We start from the raw sequence: 12,255 nt of genomic DNA, 5'->3' as shown, positions 1-12,255 counted from the left end.
CAAACATGCCTTCGCCCTAGCCAGATTACACTCCCATATTTTATTTTCTCAGGCTTGTCTGACATTTGGCATCACCCCCAAAGGCCTCACACTTAAAGTTCCCATCTCTGGCTGCAACCCTTCTTTCCATCAGTCCCTATACCAGTTCCAAACCAAACAATCCATTGCCCTCAGCCACCTAATCCTTCACCTACACATCCACTCAGCCAATCAACACGCCCATCAACTCCTATCCTTAATAAAAATCCTCAATCTTTCCTCTCCCACATCCACACCTGTTGTTCAGAGCATCCTCCTACAGGCCAACCGCAAATTAGAACAGCATGCCACCCTCCACCTTAAAAAACTATCCAATCTCCTGGTTTCCCACCTCCGGAAAGGCAACTCACTCACCCTTCACAGCCTTTCCAGCAAACCTCAACCTCCTCTCATTGCACACAAACCCAGTCTCTCCCATCTACTCAATCTCCCACTTCCAGCTCCACTCCCTCCAAAACCTCAAAATTCCAATCAACGCAATCTGGAACCACAACACCCCAATTCAGTAGTTAACCTTTCCTCCAAACCTCTCTCCCAATCCGAAACCTCTGTCCTATCCAAAGGCCTCACCTTCAGCCCCACTCCCAGATTTAACCAAACAGCCCTCGTCAAAGATTTACTGTCCTACACCCGTACTCTCTGCTGGAAATATCACTTTGCCACGAAGAAAAATGATCCTAATCCTACTCCTAATGATCCAACTCCCCAAGACACTATCCAAATTGAACCATGCCTGGAACAGTTCCGTCCTCCGTCACAGCGGGACCCACCTCCTCTTCCTCAAAATCACCCTCTCCTAACCTTCCAGGAATTTCTGACTTCCAGCCTTGCCTCTCAATCCTTCTTAAAAAACCTTAATCCTACTCCCAACATCACCACTGCTGAAGCCCAGGCTATCCGTGATCTGAAGGCTGACCGATCCATCGTCATTCTTCCGGCGGACAAGGGTTCCACAACTGTGGTACTTGATCGTCGGGAGTATGTGGCTGAGGGACTGCGTCAGCTTTCAGACAACACTACTTACAAAGTTTGCCAAGGCAATCCCATTCCTGATGTCCAGGCGGAGCTTCAAGGAATCCTCAGAACCTTAGGCCCCCTACAAAACCTTTCACCCGACTCCATCAACCTCCTGACCCCACCAACACCCCGCACCCCTACCTTCTACCTTCTTCCCAAAATTCACAAACCCAATCATCCCGGCCGTCCCATTGTAGCTGGTTACCAAGCCCCCACCGAACGCATCTCTGCCTACGTAGATCAACACCTTCAACCCATTACATGCAGTCTCCCATCCTTCATCAAAGACACCAACCACTTTCTCAAAAGCCTGGAATCCCTACCCAGTCTGTTACCCCCGGAAACCATCCTTGTAACCATTGATGCCACTTCCTTATACACAAATATTCCGCATGTCCAGGGCCTCGCTGCGATGGAGCACTTCCTTTCACGCCGATCACCTGCCGCCCTACCTAAAACCTCTTTCCTCATTACCTTAGCCAGCTTCATCCTGACCCACAACTTCTTCACTTTTGAAGGCCAGACATACCAACAATTAAAGGGAACAGCCATGGGTACCAGGATGGCCCCCTCGTATGCCAACCTATTCATGGGTCGCTTAGAGGAAGCCTTCCTGGTTACCCAGGCCTGCCAACCCGAAGTTTGGTACAGATTTATTGATGACATTTTCGTTATCTGGACTCACAGTGAAGAAGAACTCCAGAATTTCCTCTCCAACCTTAACTCCTTTGGTTCCATCAGATTCACCTGGTCCTACTCCAAATCCCATGCCACTTTCCTTGACGTTGACCTCCACCTGTCCAATGGCCAGCTTCACACGTCCGTCCACATTAAACCCACCAACAAGCAACAGTACCTCCATTATGACAGCTGCCACCCATTCCACATCAAACGGTCCCTTCCCTACAGCCTAGGTCTTCGTGGCAAACGAATCTGCTCCAGTCCGGAATCCTTGAACCATTACACCAACAACCTGAAAACAGCTTTTGCATCCCGTAACTACCCTCCCGACCTGGTACAGAAGCAAATAACCAGAGCCACATCCTCATCTCCTCAAACCCGGAACCTTCCACAGAAGAACCCCAAAAGTGCCCCACTTGTGACAGGATACTTTCCGGGACTGGATCAGATTCTGAATGTGGCTCTCCAGCAGGGATACGACTTCCTCAAATCCTGCCCTGAAATGAGATCCATCCTTCATGAAATCCTCCCCACTCCACCAAGAGTGTCTTTCCGCCGTCCACCTAACCTTCGCAACCTCTTAGTTCATCCCTATGAAATCCCCAAACCACCTTCCCTACCCTCTGGCTCCTACCCCTGTAACCGCCCCCGGTGTAAAACCTGTCCCATGCACCCTCCCACCACCACCTATTCCAGTCCTGTAACCCGGAAGGTGTACACGATCAAAGGCAGAGGCACGTGTGAAAGCACCCACGTGATTTACCAACTGACCTGCCTACACTGTGAAGCGTTCTATGTGGGAATGACCAGCAACAAACTGTCCATTCGCATGAATGGACACAGGCAGACAGTGTTTGTTGGTAATGAGGATCACCCTGTGGCTAAACATGCCTTGGTGCACGGCCAGCACATCTTGGCACAGTGTTACACTGTCCGGGTTATCTGGATACTTCCCACTAACACCAACCTGTCAGAACTCCGGAGATGGGAACTTGCCCTTCAGCATATCCTTTCTTCTCGCTATCCGCCAGGCCTCAATCTCCGCTAATTTCTAATTTCAATTTGCCGCCGCTCATACCTCACCTGTCTTTCAACTTCATCTTTGCCTCTGTACATCTGCCCCGACTGACATCTCTGCCCAAACTCTTTGCCTTTACAAATGTCTGCTTGTGTCTGTGTATGTGTGGATGGATATGTGTGTGTGTGCGAGTGTATACCTGTCCTTTTTTCCCCCTAAGGTAAGTCTTTCCGCTCCCGGGATTGGAATGACTCCTTACCCTCTCCCTTAAAACCCATATCCTTTTGTCTTTCCTTCTCCTTCCCTCTTTCCTGACGAGGCAACCATTGGTTGCGAAAGCTAGAATTTTGTGTGTATGTTTGTGTTTGTTTGTGTGTCTATCGACCTGCCAGCGCTTTTGTTTGGTAAGTTTCATCATCTTTCTTTTTAGATATATTTTTCCCACGTGGAATGTTTCCCTCTATTATATATATATATATATATATATATATATATATATATATATATATATATATATATATATATATATAATTTCTAGGAGTTCAGATAGTAGTAACTGTCATGGAAAGCCCATTTTTTAATCTTGTTCAAAGACTTAATGCTGCCATTTTTATTATTCGAATGGTATCTGAAGTGAGTGATCATTCAACATGAAAATTAGTCTACTTTGCTTATTTTCATTCGCTTATGTCGTATGGTATTATATTTTGGGGTAATTCTTCCCATCCTAAAAGGCTATCTATATATATATATAGATAGCCTTTTAGGATGGGAAGAATTACCCCAAAATATAATACCATACGACATAAGCGAATGAAAATAAGCAAAGTAGACTAATTTTCATGTTGAATGATCACTCACTTCAGATACCATTCGAATAATAAAAATGGCAGCATTAAGTCTTTGAACAAGATTAAAAAATGGGCTTTCCATGACAGTTACTACTATCTGAACTCCTAGAAATTTGAACTCTCAGTTTCACTAATCATGCACATTCTGTGAAATTAAAACATCAGGTTTTATTGAATTATGTGTTGGAAACTGTAAAAACTGAGTCTTACTGTAATTCAGCGTTAGTTTATTTTCTACAAGCCATGAACTTAGATCATGAACTGTGCTATCTGAAACCGAGCCAATGTTGCACACTATATCATTTATTACCAAGCTAGTGTCATCAGCAAACAGAAATATTTGAGAGTTACCTGTAATACTAGAGTGCATATCATTTACATAAATGAGGGACAGGAGTGGTACCAACACTGATCCCCACATCACAGCCATTCTCAATAGTGGGAATAATGACCTTTTGCTGTCTGCCACTAATGTAAGAGGTGAACCAATTGTGAGCTACTCCCCACATTCTGTAATGGTCATACTTCTGGAGCAATATTTGTAATCAACACAATCAAATGCCATAGTTAAAGCAAAAAATATGCCTAGCATTCGAAACCTTTTGTTGAACCCATCCAGTACCTCACAGAGAAAAGAGTATAAAGCATTTTCAGTTACTAAACAACTTCTGAAGTCGAACTGTACATTTGATAGCAAATCGTATACTATAAAATGATCAATTACCCTTACATACACAGCCTTTTTAATAATTTTAGCAAACACTGATGGTACAGAAATTGGTCTAAAATTGTCTACATTATCCCTTTTTATAAAGTGTTCAGGAAACTGACCATTCCCAAATGGAAAATTGCAAATATAGCTAAATACAGGGCTAACATGTGCAGCACAGTAGTATAATACTCTGCTAGGCACGCCATCATAACAATGAGAGTCCTTAGTCTTCAGTGATTTAATTATTGAGTCAGCCTCCTCCTTGTCTGTATCACAGAGGAGTATTTCAGACATCAATCTCGGAAAGGCATTTGGCAAGAAAGTTATATAATACCTTGTAGAAACTAAATTTTTATTTAATTCACCAGCAATGCTCAGAAACGATTGTTAAATACTGTACATACGAGGGTTGGAACTTAATAGTCACAACTATTTATTCACAACTGATACAAAAGAGTTACATGTTTGCACCTGTTACTGTCCTTCAAAATAGTCACCAGCACAAATGGATGGCAGACAGTTTGCTGACCTGGATTATAATTATTTAATTGTGTTTTCTAACAGTTTTCTTTTTAATGATAATTGCCTCTTTTTCCCTGTGAGGAAAAAGCGACCCGTGCATAATATTTTGTTGTGAGTATCCATACGAGTGTTGTTATAAGCAAATCTTGATATTCGCTCGCGACCATTTTGCAACTGCCACATCACACAAATGTTGTTGTTGTTGTTGTTGTTGTCCTGAGACTGGTTTGATGCAGCTCTCCATGCTACTCTATCCTGTGCAAGCTGCTTCATCTCCCAGTACCTACTGCAACCTACATCCTTCTGAATCTGTTTAGTGTATTCACCTCTTGGTCTCCCTCTACGATTTTTACCCTCCACGCTGCCCTCCAATACCAAATTGGTGATCCCTTGATGCCTCAGAACATGTCCTACCAACCGATCCCTTCTTCTAGTCAAGTTGTGCCACAAACTTCTCTTCTCCCCAATCTTATTCAATACCTCCTCATTAGTTATGTGATCTACCCATCTAATCTTCAGCATTCTTCTGTAGCACCACATTTCGAAAGCTTCTATTCTCTTCTTCTCCAAACTATTTATTGTCCATGTTTCACTTCCATACATGGCTACACTCCATACAAATACTCTCAGAAACGACTTCCTGACACTTAAATCTATACTCGATGTCAACAAATTTCTCTTCTTCAGAAATGCTTTCCTTGCCATTGCCAGTCTACATTTTATATCCTCTCTACTTTGACCATCATCAGTTATTTTGCTCCCCAAATAGCAAAACTCCTTTACTACTTTAAGTGTCTCATTTCCTAATCTAATTCCCTCATCATCACCCGAGTTAACTCGACTACATTCCATTATCCTCGTTTTGCTTTTGTTGATGTTCATCTTATATCCTCCTTTCAAGACACTGTCCATTCCGTTCAACTGCTCTTCCAAGTCCTTTGCTGTCTCTGACAGAATTACAATGTCATCGACGAACCTCAAAGTTTTTATTTCTTCTCCATGGACTTTAATACCTACCCCAATTTTTTTTTTTTTTTTTTGTTTCCTTTACTGCTTGCTCAATATACAGATTGAATAACATCGGGGAGAGGCTACAACCCTGTCTCACTCCCTTCCCTACCACTGCTTCCCTTTCATGTCCCTCAACTCTTAACTGCCACCTGGTTTCTGTACAAATTGTAAATAGCCTTTCGCTCCCTGTATTTTACCCCTGCCACCTTCAGAATTTGAAAGGGAGTATTCCAGTCAACATTGTCAAAAGCTTTCTCTAAGTCTACAAATACTAGAAACGTAGGTTTGCGTTTCCTTAATCTAGCTTCTAAGGTAAGTCATAGGGTCAGTATTGCCTCATGTGTTCGAATATTTCTTCGGAATCCAAACTGATCTTCCCCGAGGCCAGCTTCTACCAGTTTTTCCATTCGTCTGTAATGAATTCACGTTAGTATTTTGCATCCGTGACTTATTGAACTGATTGTTCAGTAATTTTCACATCTGTCACCACCTGCTTCCTCTGGGATTGGAATTATTATATTCGTCTTAAAGTCTGATGGTATTTCGCCTGTCTCATACATCTTGCTCACCAGATGGTAGAGTTTTGTTAGGACTGGCTCTGCCAAGGCCGTCAGTAGTATTGATGGAATGTTGTCTACTCCTGGGGCATTGTTTCGACGCAGGTCTTTCAGTGCTCTATCAAACTCTTCACGCAGTATCGTATCTCCTATTTCATCTTCATATACATGCTGTTCCATTTCCATAATATTGTCCTCAAGCACATCACCCTTGTATAGACCCTCTATATACTCCTTCCACCTTTCTGCTTTCCCTTCTTTGCTTAGAACTGGGTTTCCATCTGAGCTCTTGATATTCATACAAGTGGTTCTCTTTTCTCCAAAGGTCTCTTTAATTTTCCTGTAGGCAGTATCTATCTTACCCCTAGTGAGATAATCCTCTACATCCTTACATTTGTCCTCTAGCCATCCCTCCTTATCCATTTTGCACTTCCTGTCAATCTCATTTTTGAGACATTTGTATTCCTTTTTGCCTGTTTCATTTACTGAATTAGCACATCAGATTTATATAATCCAACATGACTGCTATAAGTACTTTGGGTACTCTGTTAGAAAAGCTCAAAGACTTTATTTCAGGATTATTATTCTCCCTCTAGAAATATCTCTGACCGCAGTCACACAATGAGTCTTACCGCAGTCACACAATGAGTCTTACTGATTCTCATTCTCTCTTTTCCCAAATGTGTAAAAAGAGAGATACCGAACAGAATTCCACTTCTCTCGTAACTTTTATGGATCAAATAGGATTTTTGGATCCAATCTGAATCATGTAGGTAAAGCTGTTGCAGTTACGGACCAAGGAGAGAGAATTTTTCAGATGAAAAGAACAGCGATTACTTGGGATAGGTCAAAGTTGGTGTGCTTTAGCATCATTAATTAAATAAGGTACTTCAAGTGTTTTTAACGACCTTAATTTCAAGAGACTAACACAGGAAAAAGCAGAAAAGTAAAATTTCTTTACTCAGTTATATGTGACAGCTTGGAAGAACAGCAATACCATCACCCGATATGAGTGATATTAACTTAATTTAACAAAGTCTTATCACAGTATTCAAAGACTATTTCATGAAATAAATTGTACATCAAATTTCTTCAAAATTGGTCTACCATTTTCGTTTCTAAATTTTAGCTTGATTTGATTTGGCTGCATTGAAAATACACATGAAAGGGAAAATCCAAAACAATAAATGAGGTTTCTGAAGACCTGTTACCTCTTGGTTTTGTTTCACTCTCTGGAAAACCAAGCTGAGGTCTTGTGGGTGAGACATCTCTGCTAGATGTAGGATGTTGTCCAAGGCGAGATGCAGAACTTGATTTTGTTAAGATATTTGCAGCATGTTCATAAATCTTCTCTCGAGCAGCTCGAATGGATAAACCTCCTACAACACCAAAACCTTTTTATTATGTATGAACTAAGCAAGATGATTATGGCTGAAATGACTACTGGATCGATACAAAAGCAAGTGTTAAAGTTCACTGGAAACTTTGTATCAACACGCAGGGCATTGGATGGTCTGTAATAAAGTGTATAGAGTAGCTTGTCAAGGAGGTTAACATTTTGAGAACAATACATGTTGTGAATAATGTATATCTCCATTCTGCAGGCTACCTGTTATTGCTGTAAATAGTTATCATTCATGTAGTCTATCATATGCATCTACAAATGATTGTCCACCTCTGTAACTGAGTGGTCAGTGTGTCTCACTGCCATGTAGGCAGACCTGTCTCAAATACCAGCCAGGTTGGAGTTTTTATCCACTCAGGGACTGGGTCTTGTGCTTATCACCATTTTCTCATCATTGACTTCAAAGTTGCCGAAACGGTGTCAAATGAAAAGACTTGCACTAGGCAGCCAAATAACCTCAGATGGGGTCTCCTAGCCAAAAATATAATATATATATCATCTATAAATGATAAGTACAGATCAATATTTGCTAATAATTTGTCCAAAAGACAGACATAATTCACTCTCATCATATCTCTGTGGGCTTTCACGTTTACTATGATTACGACACACGTATTTCAAATAAATGTGCATGTTTTGTGTATTTTTACTGTTTTCAAAAACGACAGTTTACTACATCAAAGCCCAGAACTGCTGCCTTGGATTCACCTCCATGTGCTTTCTTACAGACACAACTGCGATACAATCATTTATGTACAAAAGTTCCAGTGAACACTACAAGCCATGTGCCACATACAAAAATCAATCATAATTTCTGTCAAGAGTTTATTTACCTGCATTATAAGTTTTAGAGCAACAGTTAAATTTCTCGAAATTTTGATAAAATATTTTCTCGTTTATACGACAAGTAACCTGCCTTGAGAAATATCACTGTCCAAAAAAACATTTTATTTGCATCATTTAATTCCAGTTAACATTAAAACTGTAGCATGCAGGAGGCTACAGTAACAAACTTGACTTATCAGTCATTCATATTCAATTATTACATTTAAAGTTACTGTTTTCTGAAACAGCAGCAACTATATGCTACCATCACCATGCACTTAAAAAACAAACGGAAATCAGAAGCAATGAAGTTAGATTTTATGCTCATAATAAACATAACAGACAAAAGGCTACAAAATTAGTTCATATTAGCAAAGAAATTAGATCGCTTGAAGATGTAAGCCAAACCAAAACAGCTGAAGTTGCAAGTCTATCTAAAGACACCGATCTCAAACATGCTTAGCCTCATACCAAAATAAAGTAATTCCAAGTCTTAAAACAGTATCAAAATCTAACGATGTTTCAAATAGTTGTTACCCGTGTTATCCCCATTCACTGAGGCATGAAAAATCAAGTTATTAGTTTAATTTCATATAACAAATTATTGAATACTTTCTTAAGTGTGTCTAGCAATTACAAACTATAATTAACTTTTTGGTTAGTTGTTACCAGCAACTTTCTTGCCTCCAAGAAAATAATAAAAAAATCGATTTTTTTAATATAAATGAATAAATGAACTGTTGAAGCAAGTTCAATGTTCCACACCTAATTTATCTGGATCTGGTGGTTTTGCAAAGCTGGCAGCAAGGTTAGAAATCTTCTTCTGAGCAATTTCCACTTCCTCATTGGTGACAGGCTGCGTCTTGAAGCGGGCTGTGCGTTTAACAGTAACACGTGGGCCCAATTCAGGTTGCTTCACTGTTTGCTCATCCTTTATCTTCTGATTGAATAGTCGGATACGCTCACTCAGACTTAACTTAGATGGATCGTCCTCATTACCATCTACATTCGTAAGAGTTGTAGGACCAAAAGAAAAATCATGCAATTGAAAGAAAAAACTCAAAAAATATAACACAAAACAAAAGAGTAAAGTACAAAATAAAAATTAATTAACGTAAGAGGACTCTATACATTATAGTGAACATTTAGAGCTAATGTCCTTCACAAATGTACCAGACAGTGATGCAGTTGGTATGTGATCAGAAGCCTTCCATGAACATAATTTTTACCCTTATTCCAACAGTTTCCAAGATTATCACCACTCCTCCAGCAAATTATTATTTGTGAAGATAATTAAAAGATTTATGACTGGGTGCAAGAAGTTCAAATAATGACTAAATTTCACATGTTTTTTTTAATGCCTGTGAGCAAGAGGAGGAAAAATATTGACACCACCTCTGGTTAGCATGATAACATCCAAGTCCACAAGCTACAAACACACACACACACACACACACACACACACACACACACACACACACACACACTGAGCATAAAGCACACATTTCTACTAAGATCACTTATTGATGTGTGTGAATTTTCACCTGAAATAACCTGTGTGTGTCTCAGCAGAGCCACTCGAAACATTTGCTTATAAATGACATTGTAAATATTCCCTTTGTAGGAGAATACACTTAACAAGTTAGTAGCATCTTGTCTGAATTTTTTTATTAAAATATTTCTCTCTCTCTCTCTCTCTCTCTCTCTCTCTCTCTCTCTCTCTTTCCCTCCCTCCTCCCCCTCCCTCCCCCCTCCTCCTCCCTCCCTTTCTCCCTCTAAGTTTTAGGCAGTAATGGTAAATGTACCTGTTATGAAACTATCTTTACTTCATAAATTAACAGCCAGTCTCACAACTGCCTTCACTTTTTGATATTTTCCTGCCATACAAGCAGTTCCATGTGACACTACAACCACATTCTGAACTACCAAATCCTTTTGATACAGCATATTAAAAGTACCATCCTATAGATAGGGACACGAAAATTTCGCACACACAATAAAGCAAAATCTAATTCTTAGTAAAAGAATGTGAAATTGGCAGTGTTTACAAAATGTCTCAAAATTTGGCCTTTTTACCATTCTGGTGTGAAAATGTGGTAAAACTGAGAGCTGCAGTTTATTGCTAATGGTAACCGGTAGTTACTGAATGCTGAAACTGGAGTTTGACTTTTTTCCTCAACTCTGAGAATTGTGTATAATCTTAAAATGACTATTGATTTCCCACATAAATAACATGGCTATAAATGTGACATGAAACAAACACACCCTACTTCAAACACACTCTATTCCAGTAACAGTTTTAGTCGTGACATTTCCTAACACTTTTGCAAAATCAATAATACAGAAAAATGACATTTGTGAGATATCTTTAATATGGCACATAAATCAAACTATATATTTTCATAGTATGTAAGCACAAATATTAAAAACAGGAAATGCTGCACTTAAATTTTGCAAAAATGTAATTAGAAGTAGTGTCCAAGCACATTTGAATCAAACCTAGGCACCCGTCTACACAACAGACTACACTGTCACCACAAATCTCATTTACAATATAATGAAACATTGAATACATATTGAAGTAAACATTCTTGGTGTCATGTGCCATGTAGGGAGTGGTTGATAAACTGAACTGAGCATGTTTATGTATCTGTGAAGATAAATTGCCATGTTTGATGATTTTCATATTTATAATTGCTTACTGTAAAAAGGTGCAGTTTACTTGAAGAACCCCATCACAGATATCTCCAAATGTTGTCATTTTTTGGTCTGACTTATTGCATAAAAATCAAAATACTGGGAATCTGACATGGCTGGAAAAAACCACTACTTGTATTCAAAGTTAAAAGTGAAGATTTCTTCATTACCGCAGAAAAATGAATTTCTGGGTATTAAACCAGCACGATTTTGAGAAATATGAATGTGTGAATACTTCAGGAAGATATGACCAAAATAACGAAACTCACCACAAGAGATCTTGGTCACAGATCCATCTAAGTCTGTGTCCATGGTCCCACAACTGTTAACTCTATTAATGATGACATGATGTACGGGGTACGTAGAGTGGTAGCTCTCAGCTATGTAAGATATTCCGAAGGTATTTATATACTCTCTTAATTTAGTGGAAAAGCAATGTTCCACGTTAGCAAAATATGTGAACATTGTCAAATGTCTGGTGTTGTGCTGAAGGCAGTTTGTCTTCTGTGTTCTAATTTTGACACCAGGTGGCTGTTTTCACACTATAGTGTAACGTTAAGAGGTGGAGTGCATAAGGTCTCCAAATATACCTCTTAAGTTACTGCAATGCTTTCTTTTGAAAAACTTTTAACTGTGAGTATTTTTTCTTTGAATGATTAAATTTAATGGGTTTAAAGGACACATTTTTTAATGATATTGATAGTTTTGTCTACAATATCTGTATAATGCATGAGGGGGAGGTTTTTCTTTTATTGTGAACAAAACTGGAACACACGTGTATCATTTTTTTCAACAGTCTCCTTGAAGTTCAACACGTCCTGCCTGTGTTGGGACCCTTTTGGTCAACAGTCTCCTTGATGTTCAACACTTCCTGCCCACATTGGGACTCTTTTGGTCGTGTACGCAGACACTCGTGCACC

At 39.6% G+C, this 12,255-nt stretch overlaps 1 protein-coding gene across 4 annotated transcripts in view; it reads right to left on the bottom strand.

Annotated features, from left to right (window-relative positions):
- LOC124790073 (supervillin) overlaps positions 1-12,255 on the bottom strand; it is a 471,354-nt gene that overhangs the window by 381,299 nt on the left and 77,800 nt on the right. For all 4 annotated transcript variants that reach the window (XM_047257637.1, XM_047257638.1, XM_047257639.1 and 1 more), the window contains 2 exons: positions 9,404-9,640; positions 7,620-7,787 (listed from right to left, as the gene is read on the bottom strand). In XM_047257637.1, the coding sequence (XP_047113593.1) occupies positions 7,620-7,787; positions 9,404-9,640 (405 nt within the window). The remainder of the gene's footprint in view (positions 1-7,619; positions 7,788-9,403; positions 9,641-12,255) is intronic.

The sequence above is a fragment of the Schistocerca piceifrons genome, chromosome 3, assembly GCF_021461385.2.
Source record: "Schistocerca piceifrons isolate TAMUIC-IGC-003096 chromosome 3, iqSchPice1.1, whole genome shotgun sequence".
NCBI classification, from domain to species: Eukaryota; Metazoa; Arthropoda; class Insecta; order Orthoptera; family Acrididae; genus Schistocerca; species Schistocerca piceifrons.
The sequence above is the reverse complement of the archived record's forward strand: the minus strand, read 5'-3'. Positions and strand labels throughout refer to the sequence as shown.